Source organism: Phymastichus coffea, unplaced genomic scaffold, assembly GCF_024137745.1.
Source record: "Phymastichus coffea isolate CEN01 unplaced genomic scaffold, Cenicafe_Pcof_1.1 PCOF00004, whole genome shotgun sequence".
Lineage (NCBI taxonomy): Eukaryota > Metazoa > Arthropoda > Insecta > Hymenoptera > Eulophidae > Phymastichus > Phymastichus coffea.
This window is the reverse complement of record NW_026706815.1, coordinates 10,937,850-10,957,126: the sequence shown is the minus strand read 5'-3', so window position 1 is coordinate 10,957,126 and position 19,277 is coordinate 10,937,850. Positions and strand designations below refer to the sequence as shown.

The following is a 19,277-nucleotide window of genomic DNA, read 5'->3' as shown; positions in this document are numbered from 1 at the left end:
GTCAAAGTTGATACTTTCAAATTGATATACGGGAAATGAAAATTTGTATTTTTTGAATGACAACTATTTTGGTCCAAATTATGCTATGAGGAAATTTTTTCCTTCAATATGTGAGGAATTTCATCAGCTTTCGCGTGTTGTTTTCAATTTTTGAATATCTTGAAAAACAACTGCACAAAATGGTAAAATCTGAAAAGTCTTTTTTTTCAAAATCGATTCTTCGAAAAAGTACATCTTTGATTCACGCGAATTTCTTATGTTTTTCAGGATTATATATAAGCTACCTTCTGGCCGAACTACAACATGCCATTTTGCTCCGTTCACAAAGTGTAGTCTGACAAAGATAAAGTACCATTTTTTACATGTTTAAACTAGTGTTATCCGCATATGGTCAACTCTCCGAAGTTATTAATTTTTTTGTCCCTCTCTTTTTTTGACGAAATAAAAAAATTATCAAGCAAAACTACTTAGAGTATATGAAAGAGTATTATTTTTACAATATTTCCTTTCAATAACAAGTTCGATTTGCGCAATAATTAATTAGTTCAACGAGGATCTTCGTGAAAAATGCTTAAAATTCGCATATTTAATGTGTTCCTTGGAAAAATGTTCAATGGTTGATAACTTTTTTGAACATTTGGAATAAAAATTGGAAATTTGAGATGGTGAAAATGAGCACATAAACGTATCTTTTAAGTTTATCGGTTTGTGTGTGCCATAAAAATATCAAGAATAGCAGCTTGTAATATCGTCCCTACTACTTTTGGAAATCCGTTTTTTTTTCACTTTTTCACAAATAAAAAAATGAACATTGTCTTAGTAGTAACTTTTATTTTTTTTTAAATATTCGTCTTTTTCAAATAAATGATTTAACCCATTAACGACCAAAGAGGTCAGTTTTTGAACATATTTTTGATCGCAAAATTCATTTGTAAAACGAAACAATAAATTGATCCAGGGTACCATACCTTATGTTTTTGGGTGTGCTGAATCTAAATCCGGGCTCAAGATTCAAACATTTTGCTTACAGAATTAAATATGGCCGATTTTTTATAAAAAAAATAGGGAAATTTTGAAAAAAAAAATTTTTTGGAATTTTTTTTCTACCATAACACATGTCAATCTCGAAATCTTTCTTCAACCATAAGTGCACAAAATTGTTGAACTTTAACAGAAAATTTTTATATTCAAAGTTTTTTTTCCAAAATGGCGGAAAAAATGCCAAAATCTGGAAAAAAATGCGTTTTAGGTTACTATTTTTCTCTCAAAAACTATGAGGTTAAGGAAAAAGTTTTATATGACAAAAATGTCTTATAATTTGTCAAGGAACACTCTAAAATTTTTTGAAATTTTTTTTTAATTTTTCAAAAAATTACAGAATTGAAAATTTCACCAAAATTTCGAAAAATTCTGTAAAAATTAAAGAGTATTCTTTGACTAATGCTAAGACATACTTGATCTTATAAATTTTTCCCGAAAGCCTATAGTTTTCGAGAAAAAAATTCTCAAACAATTGTGGAAATTCTATTCAACCGTTTCAACTTTTGGAATTTCATAAGATAAGTTGGGATGCAAATGTACGGGATTTCCATTCTCCATGAGGTTGGAGGAAAAAATCGTATTACCTGAGTATTACCTGAGTGCTCATAACATTTATATTTAGATTTTACTCTCAGCGTAGCCCATCTCTTCTCTTAGAAAAGTTTTACCAAAACCTATTTGGGCAGATCGAATGAAGTCGATAAACATAACGTAGTTTTTCAACTCAAAAGTTATTCAAATTTATCCTTTGAAATTAGGAGATTTTCTTAACACTTTCGTGTTTATACTAGCAATGCCTCGAAAAAGATCGAGAAGTGCTGTTTCTTTTGAATCTGGAAGTGAATCTGAATCATGCACCACAGACGATGATGAAAATTGCATGATACCAAATGCAGAATATTCTGGTTCGTCAGATTCTGAAAATGATTTAGATAGTGATTCAGATAATTACCGTGATGAAAAAATACCGAAAGCTACTTACAAGAGAGTTTCAAAAAGTTATCAAGCTGATCAAGCTAAGCTTGAAAAAGATCATAAATTTGATTGAAATGAAAAATTATATTATCGATGCATGTAAGGAAAATCATTTTGACTTATCATTAGCCGACCTAAATACATTCATTGGAATCATTATAACAAGTTCATTCAATAAACGAAAATCTCAAAGAGATTATTGGTCAACTGACCCTTTTTTATCTTGTGAAAAAATTTCTTCAGCAATGTCACGATCTCATTTTGAAATGATAAAGTCTAAATTGAAATACTCAAAGGCCAAAGATAAAGATCCACAAGATAAGGCTTGGCGAGTTCGTGCTTTGTTGAAACTGTTTCAAAAGAATATTCTGAAGTTTGGCTTTTGGAAATCAGCTTTATCAGTGGATGAAATGATGGCTAAATCATATACTAGAACGAGTTTGAAACAGTTTATACGAGGTAAACCTACACGATTCGGTCTTAAATTTTGGGGTTTGTACGCTGCTAATGGATACTTATTCAATATAAATTTATACCGTGGAAAGAATTCTGTAATAGGAGATAAGTTATCTAAATGCACTTTAGGATCTCGCGTGGTTTTACATTTATTGAAGCCTTTTTTTGAATTGACTTCTGATGCAAAAATTCCTCTTTATCATCTTTATTTTGACAGTTACTTTACAAATTTAGATCTTGTTGTGCATTTAAACCGATTAAAATTGAAATGTACTGGAACTGTTAGAGACAATCGTGTCCCAGTAAAAAATGTCATTCATAAAAATGCTCCACGTGGAACATATGCAGTAAAGCATGAAAAAACTGGAATAAATTACATCACGGTTATGGATTCAAAGCCAGTGTAACGGCGGTTCAAAAAAAAAGAGAGAATAAAGAAAAAAAATACCGACCACACATTTAGCTCGTAAATTAAGATGAAAAACTGCGTGCGGATGAATAAAAACGATTTTTCCTGTGAACGGCAGTTTTCGGCTCGTGCATCTGGCGACTTTCGGGTACTGGAGATTATCAGGGCGATTTTACGATCGCGTCATCCGGAGTAGTCAGATTGCGCGTATGTTTAGAAAGAAGAGATCTGTAGCGCACATGTGCATCCTGCCAACAGTACTATTATTTTATTTTAAATAATTTATTTTCATTTTTGCTAATTTCTTTTAAATTAAAGGAAACAGATTTGCTTGCAGGTCTCTCGAAAAATTGCGAAATTTGTCTTCCCGTATTTATTGGTTCATTTTCTTTACGAGTTTCGTATATATAATTGTTGGGTGCGCTTAACTTTGCGTTAGACAATTTAAGAATGACTTGAATGAAAGTTATTAATTATGTTTGTTGCAATTAACTCTGATTTTTTCAGCATTTCTCAAAACTTTTTAATAATCAATTAATAGTTAAAACTATTAATATCCTAATTGTTCTTAGATAAATGTAATTCTTAACTTTTGTTCTATCATTTAGTTTTATTATAGATTAAGAAACATTTTTGTAAAATTAGAGTACCACACACACAATTAATTTTAAATAAAATTAGTTTAAATAGATAAAGGCCAGAATAGTACATAGAGGGCCATCTATGCGAAGAGGGCCCAAAACACTAAAATGAAGCCACACCCGCACACTCCGCCCCCGGCCAATTAGGATTCGAACCTTGCTTACGCTGAGATACTCCTCAAATTTTCCAACCAATTAAGTGAGAAAATTTTAGTTCTTCCTGCCCAAAAATGACAAAGATTTTCGAGTGGGAGTCTCTTGTAAAAAAGTATAAAAGAGATCTTTTCACGAAAATTCAGGCATTACATTATTATTTTTTTCGAAATTCAGTTCGTTCAAAGTTAGTAGCTCAGATTTAGTTCATTCAGTTCGTACAATTTATTTGAATTCGTTAGCTATTCTTCAAGTTCGTCCAGACCCAGTCAATCTTTTAGTGTGTGTGTGGGAAAACCATTATAAAAGTGAGTAAGAAAAATTAAATAAAAATTTTTTACATTCTAACTACTCTCCTTTAACTTCTCTCTCCTTACTCTTCGTAGTTTCGCGTACGGGATTTTCTTTCTTAGATAGTTACACTCGATTGCCAAGCGTGTGGTCGAGTGCATATTAGATAGGCTCCCTTTACGTTATTTTATTGCCAAGAGTGTGGTAAAATAACACGAAGTATTGCTATATTGCCTAGCGTGTGGTACAGCAAAGCTTCGATCCTCCGTCGCCGAAAAAAGGAATTTCCCGCGATAGTGGTAACGCACGTCCCGGTTATTGTCCGCAAGGATAGACCAAAAAGTGCGCCTGAGAATTGTTTCGTCAACCGACGTCACACCAGTATCAATACTATCTACAGCTGCAGGGGTCACTCCATTATCATCAGCAAAGAGATACAGTTCGATCGAAAAAAAAAGTCGATATACCAGTTCCGCAAGCTTTTCACCTTTATAATCAGTCCATGGGTGGAGTTGATGTACACGACGGTCACTGTAACAATTTGTTGCCAAGTATTCGTTTAAAGAAGTGGACGTTGGTGGTTTTCATCAGACTTATCCAAGCAGCAATTACAAATGCAGTTGTAATATTCAATGTTGCTGATGATAGTAAAAAAAAAGTCAATAGCGAAAAGTTACATTCATGATGCTGAAAAAAATAAGGAAAAGCATACAACAATTCGAAAAAAGAAACAGAAAAAGTATTCCATTTGTCCAATAAAAACATATGTGTACTGTGAGAAGTACAATTTGTTTTTTTGCAGTGCATGCATGAAAGCAAAGCATGTCTGATTACAGTGAGAGGCCAGGGAACTCATTATAAAAAAGCACCTCGTAGAGTGAGAGGCAAGAGGACTCACTATAAACAAGCACCTCGAAGAAGACATGATTTTACTACGTCCACGCTGTTATCTCTGGGTTACGCTAAGAGTAAAATATAAATATAAACTGAAAGTAGTCACACTTTAGAGGTACTTACGCAATACTTTATTTAGAACCTCTTGATAAATTAAACTTCGGTACGTTTATACCCCAACTTATCTTATGAAATTCCAAAAGTTGAAACGGTTGAATAGAATTTCCACAATTGTTTGAGAATTTTTGTCTCGAAAACTATATGCTTTCGGGAAAAATTTATAAGATCAAAAATGTCTTAGAATTAGTCAAAGAATACTCTCTAATTTTTCCAGAATTTTTCGAAATTTTTTTGAAATTTTCAATTCTGTAATTTTTTGAAAAATTAAAAAAAAATTTAAAAAAATTTTAGAGTGTTCCTTGACAAATTATAAGACATTTTTGTCATATAAAACTTTTTCCTTAACCTCATAGTTTTTGAGAGAAAAATAGTAACCTAAAACGCATTTTTTTTCCAGATTTTGGCATTTTTTCCATCATTTTGGAAAAAAAACTTTGAATATAAAAATTTTCTGTTAAAGTTCAACAATTTTGTGCACTCATGGTTGAAGAAAGATTTCGATATTAACATGTGTTATGGTAGAAAAAAAATTCCAAAAAATTTTTTTTTTCAAAATTTCCCTATTTTTTTATAAAAAATCGGCCATATTTAATTCTGTAAGCAAAATTTTTCAATTTTGAGCCCGGATTTAGATTCAGCACACCCAAAAACATAAGGTATGGTACCCTGGATCAATTTATTGTTTCGTTTTACAAATGAATTTTGTGATTAAAAATATGTTCAAAAACTGACCTCTTTGGTCGTTAATGGGTTAATAGGTCGCTAGTAGGCATACCTCAAAAATTGAAAAAAGTTATTGACCCTTGAACTTCATACAGAATTTATTTCCTGAAAATTAATTTTATCATTTCGTAAAAGCACACTCATACATTTGAATAAATTAAATAATGTTGATAATAATATATATAAGAATAATAATAATTAAAATAATTAATGTTAATAACTTGCTTGCTTGGTAATTTGTGATGTCCAAAGCTTTGTAAAAAAATGTTCAATAGCCATAATTATTTGTGTGTGATTATTCGACGACTTAAAATATGAAAAATGGTATATACCAAATTTACCACTGTGAAATTCTGTTCTTTGAGTATTAAAACGTATACTCCTAAATCTGTAAGTATAACTATGATTGTGTTTTGTTGTTATTTTGTTGCAATAAAATGACTCGTCATCTTTTGTTCGAAAAAGCTTACAGTTCATCGTCTACGTAATTGAATTGATCCATCTCATTCATCCATCCCACTTCCTCATATTAATCAAAATGTAATAGAACTTATAATTTTGTGGTTTTGTATTATATTAAAGTTATCATTTCGTATGCAATGATATTTTGTGAAAATTCAATGATTTCTGTGTTATTATTTTTTATTTTGTATTAATCTCTAACTTTTTGAACATTAATTTAAAATGAGGTAACGCCTCAAAATCTTGTGTTTCATATATATCTGAAGGTAATGTATCAACTAAAAAAAGTGTGCCATCAGTTTGAAAAAAAATATTTTTTTCGCAAAAAGCAACAACTTTGGAGATTTGCCCGTATAGCACTTTCTTGATGATTTCTATGATGAATCTAATCAAACCATTGTATCCAGTGTAAAAAGGTACACCCAACGTGAATTGAATCGCGACCCCCCCCCCCCCCCCCCCAGTTAGGTTGGTATGAGAATTCCGTCGTTGCATCGGAACGAAGAAACCGCGGGAAAATTCAAAAATGAAAATTCGTTTTAAGATACGATAAAAAGCTAAAACGTTACTAATTTGTTTTTAGGTTTAAAATTAATTGTTTGCCGAACAATGAATTTAGATGCATGATTATTTGATTTTAGGTTTTAATTATATAATTTAAGAACGAGCGTTATACTATGACCGATCTGAAAACCACCGTTACGGACTGAAAGTAGCACTCATACCAACCTAACGGGGGGGGGGGGGGGGTCGCGATTCAATTCACGTTGGGTGTACATCGAAAATATGTGTGTCATGTTTGAAAAAATAATTTGGCTGACCTTGTCAGCCAAAATCAAAAACTAAACAAACATAGAGTATAGTATTCGGCTTCCTATTCGTGTTCTTAAGCATACTTAATCAGTTTAATATAGTCTGTTCATTTACAATATTACACAGTAATGTTATTAATAGTAATTTTTAACTGTTATTAATCGTTACTATTTGAATTTTGTAAATTGAAACAGTGATACAAATAATTATCAACTACTACGTCATCTATATGTTCTAGCTTCAATGATAATTATTATCAGCTGATGCCGACGAGCAGGCTGCGCTTCAACGTCGGCTGCTCCTTGTAGATGTTCGGATCTGAATAAACAACTTCGTGTTATCTCATAAATAATATTTCTTTCTTTGACTAATGCAGTGTAATTGAAAGCTTTTCAATCTATTACAGTAGTACGCAAATACGTTACATCATTCAAGGTGTTATATAAAACTATATCGTATGTTATCTTTTATGTCTTTGAGAGGTTAGAGTTTACTGACTTTTAATGAGTAAGTAAAAGCAGTATTTGCCTTATATCTTTTTTCTTCGTTCCACAACTGACTATTTTTTCTTTAGTTTAGATTGGGCTGCGCTAATTTATTAAGAAATGAATTGTTACTGTCTGCCAGAATTGAAATTATCAACAATGAGTGCGTTTGGTTACCAACGAGCTCAGAACGGTCCAGATTTTAGCAAGATTCATAAAAAAGGTTGTGTATGACAACAACAAAGGCCCGTTTAAAGTGCTCGGTGATGTAGTGAATGAATTGTTGATATCCGAAGAATATCAAAACTGTGATATAACAGAAAACACGTCTGTGTGTTCTCTTTGTTATGAAAAAATCTTGAAAATTAAAGTACAAGAAATAGTTTCCTCTACTCCATCTAGTTAATATTAAAACAACTTACCAACTGAGTCTCAATCCTTTGTGAGCAGTATTCAATTACAAAATTAATGGCATTGTGATTAGGAACAATTTATCACTATCACCATTCAAGTCTTTTTTGAATATTAGCTCAGCAAATATAGAAAACTATGTCAATCGCAAACGCAAACAATTATTCAATACTCTCACCTAAGAAAGTAATTGCAAAATTAGAAAATTATATGATGTTTTTACAGACAAATTAGTATTTAATAAATCCAAGACATGTCACAAGTCGAATAAAAATTTCAGTTCAATTTTTTAGCAACGCTGATACCTTTGAGTCTTTAAAAAATTTACACTTCGTCACATATCAAGGGAACTACAGATTACATGATCTGAAATTCATCAAAGCTTGTGCAAACTAAAGGTATATACGAACAGCCTGATCCGTATTCTCGAAATCCTATTAAGAGTGAAACTATCAAGTTAATTAAAAGATATTACTTTGACGATAATCTAGATTGGTTCAGACAAAAACGACGTCAAAGGTATTAACCCATTAAGGCCCATGCCAAACCTGGGAAAGATAGCGCCAAACTAACTATGCCAATCGTAGCTAAATCGAAAAAAAAATACCCGTGTTTTTTCTTTTGCCATTTTCAATTGTTTATAAAAAATTATTTAAACAAATTATCAAAAAGTTATTATTTTCAAAAAACTGATAGCGGCAATCGATTCTACGGGAAAAAACATGAAAGAAATGTATATAACGTTTTTTTGTCAGACGTCAATTTGTTAGTGTAAAACGGCTATAAACAATTGCAAGTCTGTCAGGTACATGTGTATACGCCAAATCCCAAGCAAAATCTATTGCCGATAGCGCCAAACTAACTATGCCAATCGTAGCTAAATCGAAAAAAAAAATACCCCTGTTTTTTCTTTTGCCGTTTTCAATTGTTTATAAAAAATTATTTAAACAAATTATCAAAAAGTTATTATTTTCAAAAAACTGATAGCGGCAATCGATTCTACGGGAAAAAACATGAAAGAAATGTATATAACGTTTTTTTGTCAGACGTCAATTTGTTCCAAAAACAAATAACTGTAAAATAAATGTACTAGAAATGTCCAAATATACTAAAAACTTTTGTAATGAAAACTGAATCCATAATATTACATAAAACCGTTAGCCCGCCACTCAAACGTGATCTCTAACACGGTTTCAATAGAAAAAAAATTTTGCAAACTCTTTGCAACTTAACGTAACCCAACAATTATTATGTTAGTCAAATTTCCAAATGTACAATTTGTGAAAATTCAAAGCTTTCTGTCCTATTTTCTTAAACAAATTGACGTCTGACAAAAAAACGTTATATACATTTCTTTCATGTTTTTTCCCGTAGAATCGATTGCCGCTATCAGTTTTTTGAAAATAATAACTTTTTGATAATTTGTTTAAATAATTTTTTATAAACAATTGAAAATGGCAAAAGAAAAAACACGGGTATTTTTTTTTCGATTTAGCTACGATTGGCATAGTTAGTTTGGCGCTATCGGCAATAGATTTTGCTTGAGATTTGGCGTATACACAGGTACCTGACAGACTTGCAATTGTTTATAGCCATTTTACACTAACAAATTGACGTCTGACAAAAAAACGTTATATACATTTCTTTCATGTTTTTCCCGTAGAATCGATTGCCGCTATCAGTTTTTTGAAAATAATAACTTTTTGATAATTTGTTTAAATAATTTTTTATAAATTGAAAATGGCAAAAGAAAAACACGGTATTTTTTTTTACGATTTAGCTACGATTGGCATAGTTAGTTTGGCGCTATCTTTCCCAGGTTTGGCCTGGGCCTTAATGGGTTAAAATTGATGAAGAAATAACAAAAAAGGTAAACGATTCCTCACTCGTAGCATCAAAGAAATTTGTGATTTGATTTTCAAGTAAAATCTAGATCTCATAATTTCAAGAGCAAAGATTCATCGATTGCGTCCAAAATGGGTTATTATTTAATATTTAACGACTCATGTTTATGTGTTCATTGTACCTATTTCGACCTTTTAGTGGCCGCTTTAAAAAATACACTCAAGAAGAGACATTCTGAATTTTCAAGTTTAAAAGAAGAGCTCCTAGCCATGATAGTTTGCTCTAGAAAGAACAATTTATGTATTCTTCGAGAGTATAAAGAATGCCAAAATATAGTTATTACTGAATAAAATTTTCATCAAGAAAACTTACTTCATGATGAAATCACTTACGCAATCTAGAAGAATAACGATCTAGTGAAAAAAAAACTTGTATATTTTATGTTTATCTAAAGGAACTAAACAAGTACGTAGAAAAAATGAGCAAGTATAGACCAATCAAAGCGCTTCAGCAAGGTACCATCAGATTAGAGAAAGAAGCCGGCAAGTTGAATAGCCATTGTTTCATTCTTCATGAAGATTTTGCAGAATGGCCCCTCGTTCAGACAAATGCTGTTCTAGGATTTCATTAGACAAATATACAGATATTTATATATGTATTTATCTGCTACATTGGAGAAGTTACCGAAACTTTAGGAGAAGTGAGTGATGACAAACAGCGTGATACAGCGTTTGCTTTAAAAGCTATAAATTTGTTAACAAGTGAGTGTAAAAAATTAATGGATACGATGAATAGTTTCACTGCAATATCTAATGATGATTCAGCACATTTCAAGAATAGATTCCAGTTTCACGAATTAAGCAACGATTATAAAAATACAAAGTGGATCTTTTCAGCAAAACGATATGGAAAGAACGCATGTGATGGAGGATTATTACGCTACGGTTCATAACTTGCCTTCATCGCCCAATGAAAGTATACAAAACGTTGGAGATTTTTTTAAATATATGAGGAAGTATATCGATAAAATAAGACTTATACATTTGAAAGCTGAAAAGCTTGAAGATTTTCGTACTCAGAAATACGAAGATCAAAAATGAGAAGAAATGGAATTCAGTAAAGTCTGTTAAAGGTATTCGTGATCTAGCCATATTTGGCAAATGACCCGACAGACAAATAATGACAGAAAATATTTTGTACAAAGAGCTATGTAAAAAACAGCTAAAAATGAATGGATACATGTTCAGTGCTGAATCTTTCTGAAAATGATACTACTACGTAATTACTATGCTTTTCTGTGATTTCACAGACTAAAAATTAATATTAGTAAAATTACTATATATCATTGTTAATGAACAGACTATATTAAACTGATTAAGTATGCTTAAGAACACGAATAGCAAGCCGAATACTATACTCTATGTTTATTGAGTTTTTTGAGGTCAACCAAATTATTTTTTCAAACAAGTAACACATGTTTTCAATGCAGCTTTTACACAGAATACAATGCTTTGATTAGATTTATCATATAAATCATCAGGAAAGCGCTATATGCGGATAACACTAGTTTAAACATGTAAAAAACGACACTTTATGTTCGTCAGGCTTTATTTTGTGAACGGAGCAAGATGACATATTGCAGTTTGGCCAGAAGGTAGCTTATATAATTCTGAAAAACATTGAAAAAATTCGCGTAAATCGAAAATGTACTTTTTGAGAAAATCGATTTAAAAAAAATGACTTTTTTCAGATTTTACCAATTTATGCAGTTGTTTTTCAAGATATTCAAAAATTAAAAACAACAACTGAAAGCTGATTAAATTCTCCACATTTTGAAGGAAATAATGTCCTCATAGCATAATTTGGGTTAAAATGGCTGTCATCTGAAAAAATGCAAATTTCCATTTCCCGTATATCAATTTTAAGGTATTAACTTTAACCCCAACCCCAAGGACTTCAAAAACGTTTTTTGGAAAAAAGAAAAAAACACATATCTCCTGAAATTTAAAATAGAATGATATATTCAAATTTCAAGAAAATCGAAGTGATCAATTTTTTTTGCCGGTAGAATCCATGTAGAAATGGACCATGGATGAATGATTTGTGCACTCGTATTAAATTGTTTTTAACATTTCCCAATCGTCGAGGATACGACTAATGCATACTTTAAATAATAAACTTAGATGCATGAGTGGAGAAATAAAATTCACTCTTGTTTATCTTTTTCATCCTCGTTATTTATATAGAAACTTTTGAGTAACGTGATTTAGTCATATATTTAATTTGTACATTCTAATTACATTTACTAGTCGTCATGTGACCTTTTAACCAAATGATTTTTTTTCAATAGGGTAATATTTTATTTGTTGTAAATAATTTGGTCGTCTTTTAATTTCTAGTTAGTTTTATTTGTAGTTCAGCTATTAACATTCCTCAAACTGAAAAAGAATAATGTATTTTGAGAACGAACCTGAAATAAAATTGATAAGTACAGGAATTCATCCGAGGTAAACGAAAATCGATTGAGTGAACTTAATAAAACTCTATTTCAATAAAGGGGTATCCTTGTAAAAATGGAAGGGTTCATGAGCGAGTCGGTATCTCTAACATATACGTATGTATGTATATAAATATGGGTGCGTATATGTACGCGCGCGTGCGTGTGTGTCTATGCGTGTGGTGTGCGTGTGTGTGTGCGTGCGCGCGCACGTGTATTAAAATAAAATAAAATGCGTTCACGTTTTTTCAAACAGATAAAAATCTCCAATTATGATTTAGATTATTATGTGTACAATAAATGCAGCTTGATGTAAGAAATACTACTGTTTCAACACGTCATGCAGAAAGTACGACTTTTCCGCACGCTCGGTGAAAAACATGAGCTTAAAATTGCGCTTTCTGTTTTTCAAAAAAACAACCTAACGAAGCTCAGGCGTGAACGTAACACGAGATGAGAATATTTTTTCTGGATACGTTAGGTACTATGTTTTTTCAAAATAACGTGTAAAAAACTCGAGTATGAGCGCACGATTTTTGCCGAGCATGCGAGAAAGTTATATTTTCCGCACGGTATGTTGAGATATACTATACCAGACGTGCGATGGTAATCTAAAGTGAAGTGACCAAATGCATAAAATGTAGAATAGTAGACTCACCTGTAACATTGAGTTATAAGGATAAATGGCAGCTAATTTTCTAGTTCTTTCCTGTAAAAGGGCGACTAGAGTTGTGTATCTACGGTTGAGAATATCGAGTTCGCGCGTTATGCTATCAACTGTGTTGACATTGTCCCGCCGTGGCCTCTTGACCGAGGCATCCATCGATGGGCAAAGCTCTTCCAAAACTTCCTTGAAAGCTCGTAATTTCTGTCCGTAAATCTATGGGTTCGGTTAGTTACGTTAGAAATTAGTACGGTTAGACCTATTTGAGCCATAAGCTACCAACAGTATCGAAACAGCGGAAATTGAAGGTGCTCTATCGATAACTCAATATGGTTTTACTATAATGCGACTATACGTATAAATTTAGATTGTTAAGTTATTTCATAATACAATTTCTCTTAGTGCCTGTCAAGCGATTCACGATTTAGCAATGCACATTAAGAGCACTGTTCGATAAATTAACTTTGGAATAGACAAATTGCTTTACCATTATTCCTGAACAAGATTTACTGTTTTTTATATAAACAAGCAACATAACAATTCAATGGTTGTTTGAAGATAGGGAATGAATTAACACAGCGTTAGTAGTTTCACATATATTTCAATTGAGGTACTACAGTAAGTTACCGAATGGCTGGACTTTTGAGGAAACCAATAATAATTTCCAAACGTTTACTTATCCAAAAGATCTGACCATGATCCACTAACGTGGCGCGTTGAATAACACTTGGAGAAATAGAAACAGTGAATTAACCCGTTTCAGCCGAAAACACCACTAGTGATATATCAGTGTTTGGCACCTCGTAACTCATACTATAGACGTCAACAAAAATTGAGAGGAGCACATTTTAAAATCTTAAAATAATGATTAAAATTATTAAGAAATATGAAAAAATGGTGTTTGAACAAAATAAAATCATGGATTTTCCTCTCTCTCTCTCTTTTTTTAATCTAGTTTTCAAAGCTTTTCAGGTTGGGAATTGACCGGGAACTTTTTTAACCGATGGAATAAATAGTTGAACCTTAAGAATCCATGGTTCAAAATTCGATTTTTCACCTTAGAATTTCAAAATGGCGCCCAAATCGCAAAATTTTTTCAAATAATTCATGATTTTTTTCTCAAAAACCATGAACTTATAAGAAAAGTGTCAAGAAAAGAAAAATACGAGTTTTAAGAAAATGTTTTGTTTTTTTAAATAGCAAGGTTTTGCAAAATAAAAAATTTCTCAAAATGTGTCCGAAAATTTTTTGAAATGCACTGCTTGTCAATAAAAAAAATTATCCTCACACTGAGTTGATTCTGAATCATTTTCTTTTGAAATTTATTTTTTAAAAATGCTTGGGCATTTTTCAGTCTATCTGAGAATCCAAAGTTTTTATTGTAGAAGTAAATAATCTGTTATTCTATCCACAGAGAAAATAATGCACGTGAGGGATTATTTACTGGAGTACGCCAATGACTTTAATCGACTAAATAACTGTCTTCGGACAGGACTTTCTACAAACAAACTAGGTTTATGGACTGATCGCTAGAAAATTTTTCAGTAAAGACCAAACTAACGTAAAGGCTATCAACTTCCTAGCACAAAATGTACAAAAAATTACAAATCTCAAATCGTGTTACCAAACGGTATCACGAAAACAAGAAGGAAAAAAAGGTTATATACAGCTACAGAAATTTTTAATTGAAAAATCGTATAATTAAAAAAAATTGACAAGAATAAAATATTTCTAGAATTAACAAAAGAATACATGACAATTTTTCGGACATATTTTGAGAAATGGTTTATTTTGCAAAACATTGCTATTTGAAAAAACAAAAAATTTTCTTAAAACTCGTATTTTTCTTTTCTTGACATTATTCTTATAAGTTCATGGTTTTGGAGAAAAAAATTATGAATTATTTGAAAAAATTTTGCGATTTGGGCGCCATTTTGAAATTCTAAGGTGAAAAATCGAATTTTGAATCATGGATTCTTAAGGTTCAACTATTTATTCCATCGGTTAAAAAAGTTCCCGGTCAATTCCCAACCTGAAAAGCTTTGAAAACTAGATTTGGAAAAAAAAGAAAGGAAAATTCATGCTTTTTTTATTCAAACGCCATTTTTTCATAAATATTAATAATTTTGACCAATTTTGAGTTCACCGTCAGAAAGGGATTATTTCAAGCATTTAAAATATGCCCCTCTTAATTTTTTTAACGTCTATAGAATAAGTTACGAAATGTCAAAGACTGGTATATCGCGGTTGGCGTTTTTTGAAACGGGTTAAGTTGTAAAGTTGTTGGTAATTTTAATTAAAAAATAAACGTCATTATAACTGATGATATCTACTATAATGTTCATTGAATCGACTACTCCGAATCGACGATGCAAACGAGCCCATTAAAATGGACCGTACTGCAATGCAGCAACTGCAATTGTAATATGCAGACGCCGCATTATGTGTATCTGAATACATACGTTTGAAATCGAAATTCAGTGAATTAAATAGCGATTCTCCGCGTGATAAAAGAAACTTATCGAGATCAGCTGCAGTGCGAGAAGGTATGAGAGGATCTTACAGTGATGGATGGTGTATGCGTGTGAAATGTGCTTTCACAAAAACTCTGGAAGTATCTCATTCATACAACTGATCACGCATATAATCGCTTTCCAAGTCATGAGTCACTGGCAGACAAGATAGCGATAGAGCCAGCGAGGTAGCTTACCTTGCCTTCTCGGATAAGACGTCCACCCGTGAGGTTGACCGCCTCAACAGCTGGTGCCCGATCGGTCAATCTGTTCAGTATATTCTACAATAGCAACAAAAAAGACGATAAAATCAAGTTGGAGTTTACTAGAAAGATTAGATAGATGAAATAATGATTCAAGAGAAATGGTTTGATACCTTGGTAGTCTCCAGTTCCTGTGCCTTGGTGTGCACCGGAGCGAGGTTCTCAAGGCGTGCGTAGCTCTCGTCGACAAAATCGACCTCACTCTGATAAGACGTCTGATATTGCTGAGCAAGACCATAAGCAGTCTCCGCGCTGCGTAGACGGTCAACCAACTGGCCGCATATATTAGTCCACCTGGAGTTGAGGCGATTGACTTCCATATCAAGACGATCTACGTCGACGTGAGGGCCTCGATGATTAGGCCTCGACTTCTCGACTAGCCGCCTGGTCTTGAGCGCGTCATCGTTCAGTTGATCAATGTGAATCTGCTGCTGAGAAATGCTGTTCTGTAGTTGCATCAAGTCGTCGAGTACATGATGCAGATCACCAAGATCCGAGGGCAGTTGGGAAAAAGAAGCGAGCTTAATCTCGAGCTCAGAGATAGCAGCGCCGCAGTCATCGAGACCGCCGAGCATGTTTTCAAAACACTTAAGGCATTCAATATAAATGTTACTTAATTCCCGGAGGCGATTCCAGCGCGCCGCCAAACCATCGAGCTTGGCCTTCATCTGCGGTGTCTTGAGGGTGATGCTTCGAAAGGTTTGCTGCAGCTGTTCAACCTCAGGCGCAAGATGCTGCAAGTTTCGCTCGAAATCTTTATGTTCGAGAACCAGATGCTCGAGACTGTCGAGATCACGTGGTATGGGAGCAGCCACGCGAGCCACGAGTAATCGCTCGACTTCTTCTAATGCTTGCTCAAGTGAAGAGGCCTGCTCGCCGAAAATCCGGCCTGCCTGTCTCGACTCCTCCTCCGCCCTGGCACGCTTCTCAAAATCGTCGAAGAGTCGGTTAACCTCGGCCATTTCACGACGTAACCGGCGTAGTTGCGGATCGGCGGGATCGCCCTCGGCCAAGAGCTTATCCGCATCCTCATTCAAAGCTTTGCGTATGGCGCTGCGCTGTTCTTGGCCCATATCCAAGAATTGCTGTAGGCTCCAATCCTTTACAACCTGTATGATTACGATAAAGTTCGACGACAAAGTAAATAGACGGGCAGAAATGCAGTTCAACTGAACGGCTAGATGCAATAAGGTATTGAGCGCTTAATCTTATCAAAATAAGACTTGATAATTACTATAATTAAAAAAATGATTTTAAAAAATATACCGTCGTGTTCATTATAAAAAATGTTATATTATAAAAAATGTTATGTTTTTGTAAAATGTCAGCTTCTTGCATTAAGAATTAAAAACTGATAAAATTAGAAACTAATTTTCAATAGTTTCTTTTTAAATAGATCGCTATAATTTCGTAAAATATTATTTGAATGTACACGTTAAACATTTCAAGGGTCATTAAAGAATAATTGATTTTAATCATTTAATAATTATTAATGGATAACATTTGATTACACGGATACAATACGTACAACTACAAAAAATATACAAGTAAATTTAGTACTGAAAAAACTTTCAGAGACATTGATTAGTTACTTAATAATTAAAAAAGATTGCTACAAAGTTTTAGAGCGAAATAATAACTCGTAAAGGTTATCGAGTGGTTTCGTCACACTCATACTGAATTCTCAGAGCGAAACGGATAGAAAACGATTATCAAAATTTAAAAAAATTATTCCATAATGAATCCAGTATATGTTTAACGATTACACTATATAATATACGAGCCTATTAAAATAAATCGTTAAATTCAATGTTATTGAAAACAAATAAAAATAAGTTTATAGTTTTTTAAGTTCTTAATTTTTATCTCTTAAAGTTGACATTTTGTATAACAAAACCATAAATATAAAAACTTGGTATTTTTCATGCCAAATATGACTGTATTCTAAAATGATTTTTTAATTTTTTAATTTTTTCAGTAATCGATAATTATTTTATATCGTTTTGGAAAGATTAAGCGCTAAGCTCCGTATTACATTCAGTCTCCAAATTAGATTTTTATAAAAAGAAACCTTAATCGTTGCAAATATCATGTTCTGCCGGAGACGCAGTTGCTTGCGCTGCCAAAGAGCAATACTCCGCTCATATTGTCGGCGAATTTTCTCAGAGGCCTCGAGAGCTTCCTTATCGGGTGGTAGCAGAGAAAAGCAGACACCAGGCACCGGGGACTCGACTCCCTTTGAATTTTTAACCCGCCACTTGATCCTGCCGGAATTATCGTAGAGCATGCACTGCTCGTTTTTCTCGATTGACATCTGTACAAATGGAAAGTGGCATAGAGGTGATGAGAGAAAAAGAAAAGATACGTTGATTGTGAGCGTAATACAAGATATTTAAATGCTCACGTCGGCTTGCATGTAAGTGCAAATACAGGTAAGCTGGAGAGGCCGGGTGACCGGCTGCCTACGCTGTTTCATTGGCACTACTTGCTTGGCCCGCTCGATAAGTTGGTGTACGCCATCGCCGTAGTTATTGAGCTCCTCCCTGAGCTCCTGCATTCCCTTGAGAAGGTGCTCGCCCTCATCGAGTGTGAACTCAGACTGAGAATAGTGAGTATTTAGGAGCTCGTCTCGCTTGGATATCCACTGCTCAGCCAGTTGGACCTCGTTAAAAAAATGTTGGCTGCAGGTGGCGTGCTTGAGATGGATCTCCAGACAGAGGGTGAGCTGTAACAGCCAGGCCCACTGGCTCTGCATAGCCGACATATATGCCTCGATAGTTTTGGAGGCTGGATGATGTTGTAACACGAGGCTTTCACCCCGGTCCTGTACTGCTGAGAACTGGATCTCGCGTTTCTCCAGATCGCTCATAAGCGTCTGCAAGGATTAAATCAGATCAGACTGAGTGTTACGGATCAAGTTCGCGCAATTACGAGCGAGAAATTTTCAAACGCGCATGTGTCCAGCAGATATTCGGAAAAGGTTTAGGCAGAGATCTTTGTTTCTTTTTTTTTGTCGTCGAGCGCACACCGGTAGTCTCCATTAATTTAGCCCGCGCGGCCTTTAGAGCGAAACCCCCATTAAATATCGACGCCTGTTTGTTTTATTGCTCTTTTAGTGTGCTTTTTGGCATTATGACCCGTCGTTGCTCGTCTGGTTTCATGGGCTCACGTTTAGCGCAGAGGGGTCTGTTGACACGTTTTCTTAGACTGGTTTGAAATGTTGGAAAGTCTGCTCGTCGTGGACAATCGTTAGAATAATTGCGACATATGCGATGAAGCTGTAGTCTTGGGTGTGTGAGTTGAGTGTAGATCAACGTTTGCAGCGCGAGATGCGAATGGCGTTTGTACCAGAGAAACATGAAGTCGAGAAAAAATGGCAAGCGATTTAGGAGGAAGGCGCGTGCTCGCGTGGGATCTGGAAAACAGAGCTGCAATTATTTATATTAGCATGCGTGAAGAATTGTTAATCTCCTCTTTGCCGTTGCTCGTCGTGACCAGCAAGGTTACTGTTTAGTTCGTAACCTAGGCGGTGAGCCCAACGACCCAGACATCGACCTCTGAACCCAGACAGAGGGTTGTACAGCTCGGGCCCTGCAAGCGGGCGGGTCCGAAGCTGTATTG

General features: G+C 33.9%; 1 protein-coding gene across 3 annotated transcripts in view; it reads right to left on the bottom strand.

Moving 5' to 3' along the window:
- The window catches only part of LOC131666766 (dystonin), a 540,494-nt gene that overhangs the window by 254,114 nt on the left and 267,103 nt on the right, over positions 1–19,277 (bottom strand). For all 3 annotated transcript variants that reach the window (XM_058939663.1, XM_058939671.1, XM_058939680.1), the window contains 5 exons: positions 18,061–18,531; positions 17,728–17,970; positions 15,770–16,765; positions 15,591–15,674; positions 12,875–13,096 (listed from right to left, as the gene is read on the bottom strand). In XM_058939663.1, the coding sequence (XP_058795646.1) occupies positions 12,875–13,096; positions 15,591–15,674; positions 15,770–16,765; positions 17,728–17,970; positions 18,061–18,531 (2,016 nt within the window). The remainder of the gene's footprint in view (positions 1–12,874; positions 13,097–15,590; positions 15,675–15,769; positions 16,766–17,727; positions 17,971–18,060; positions 18,532–19,277) is intronic.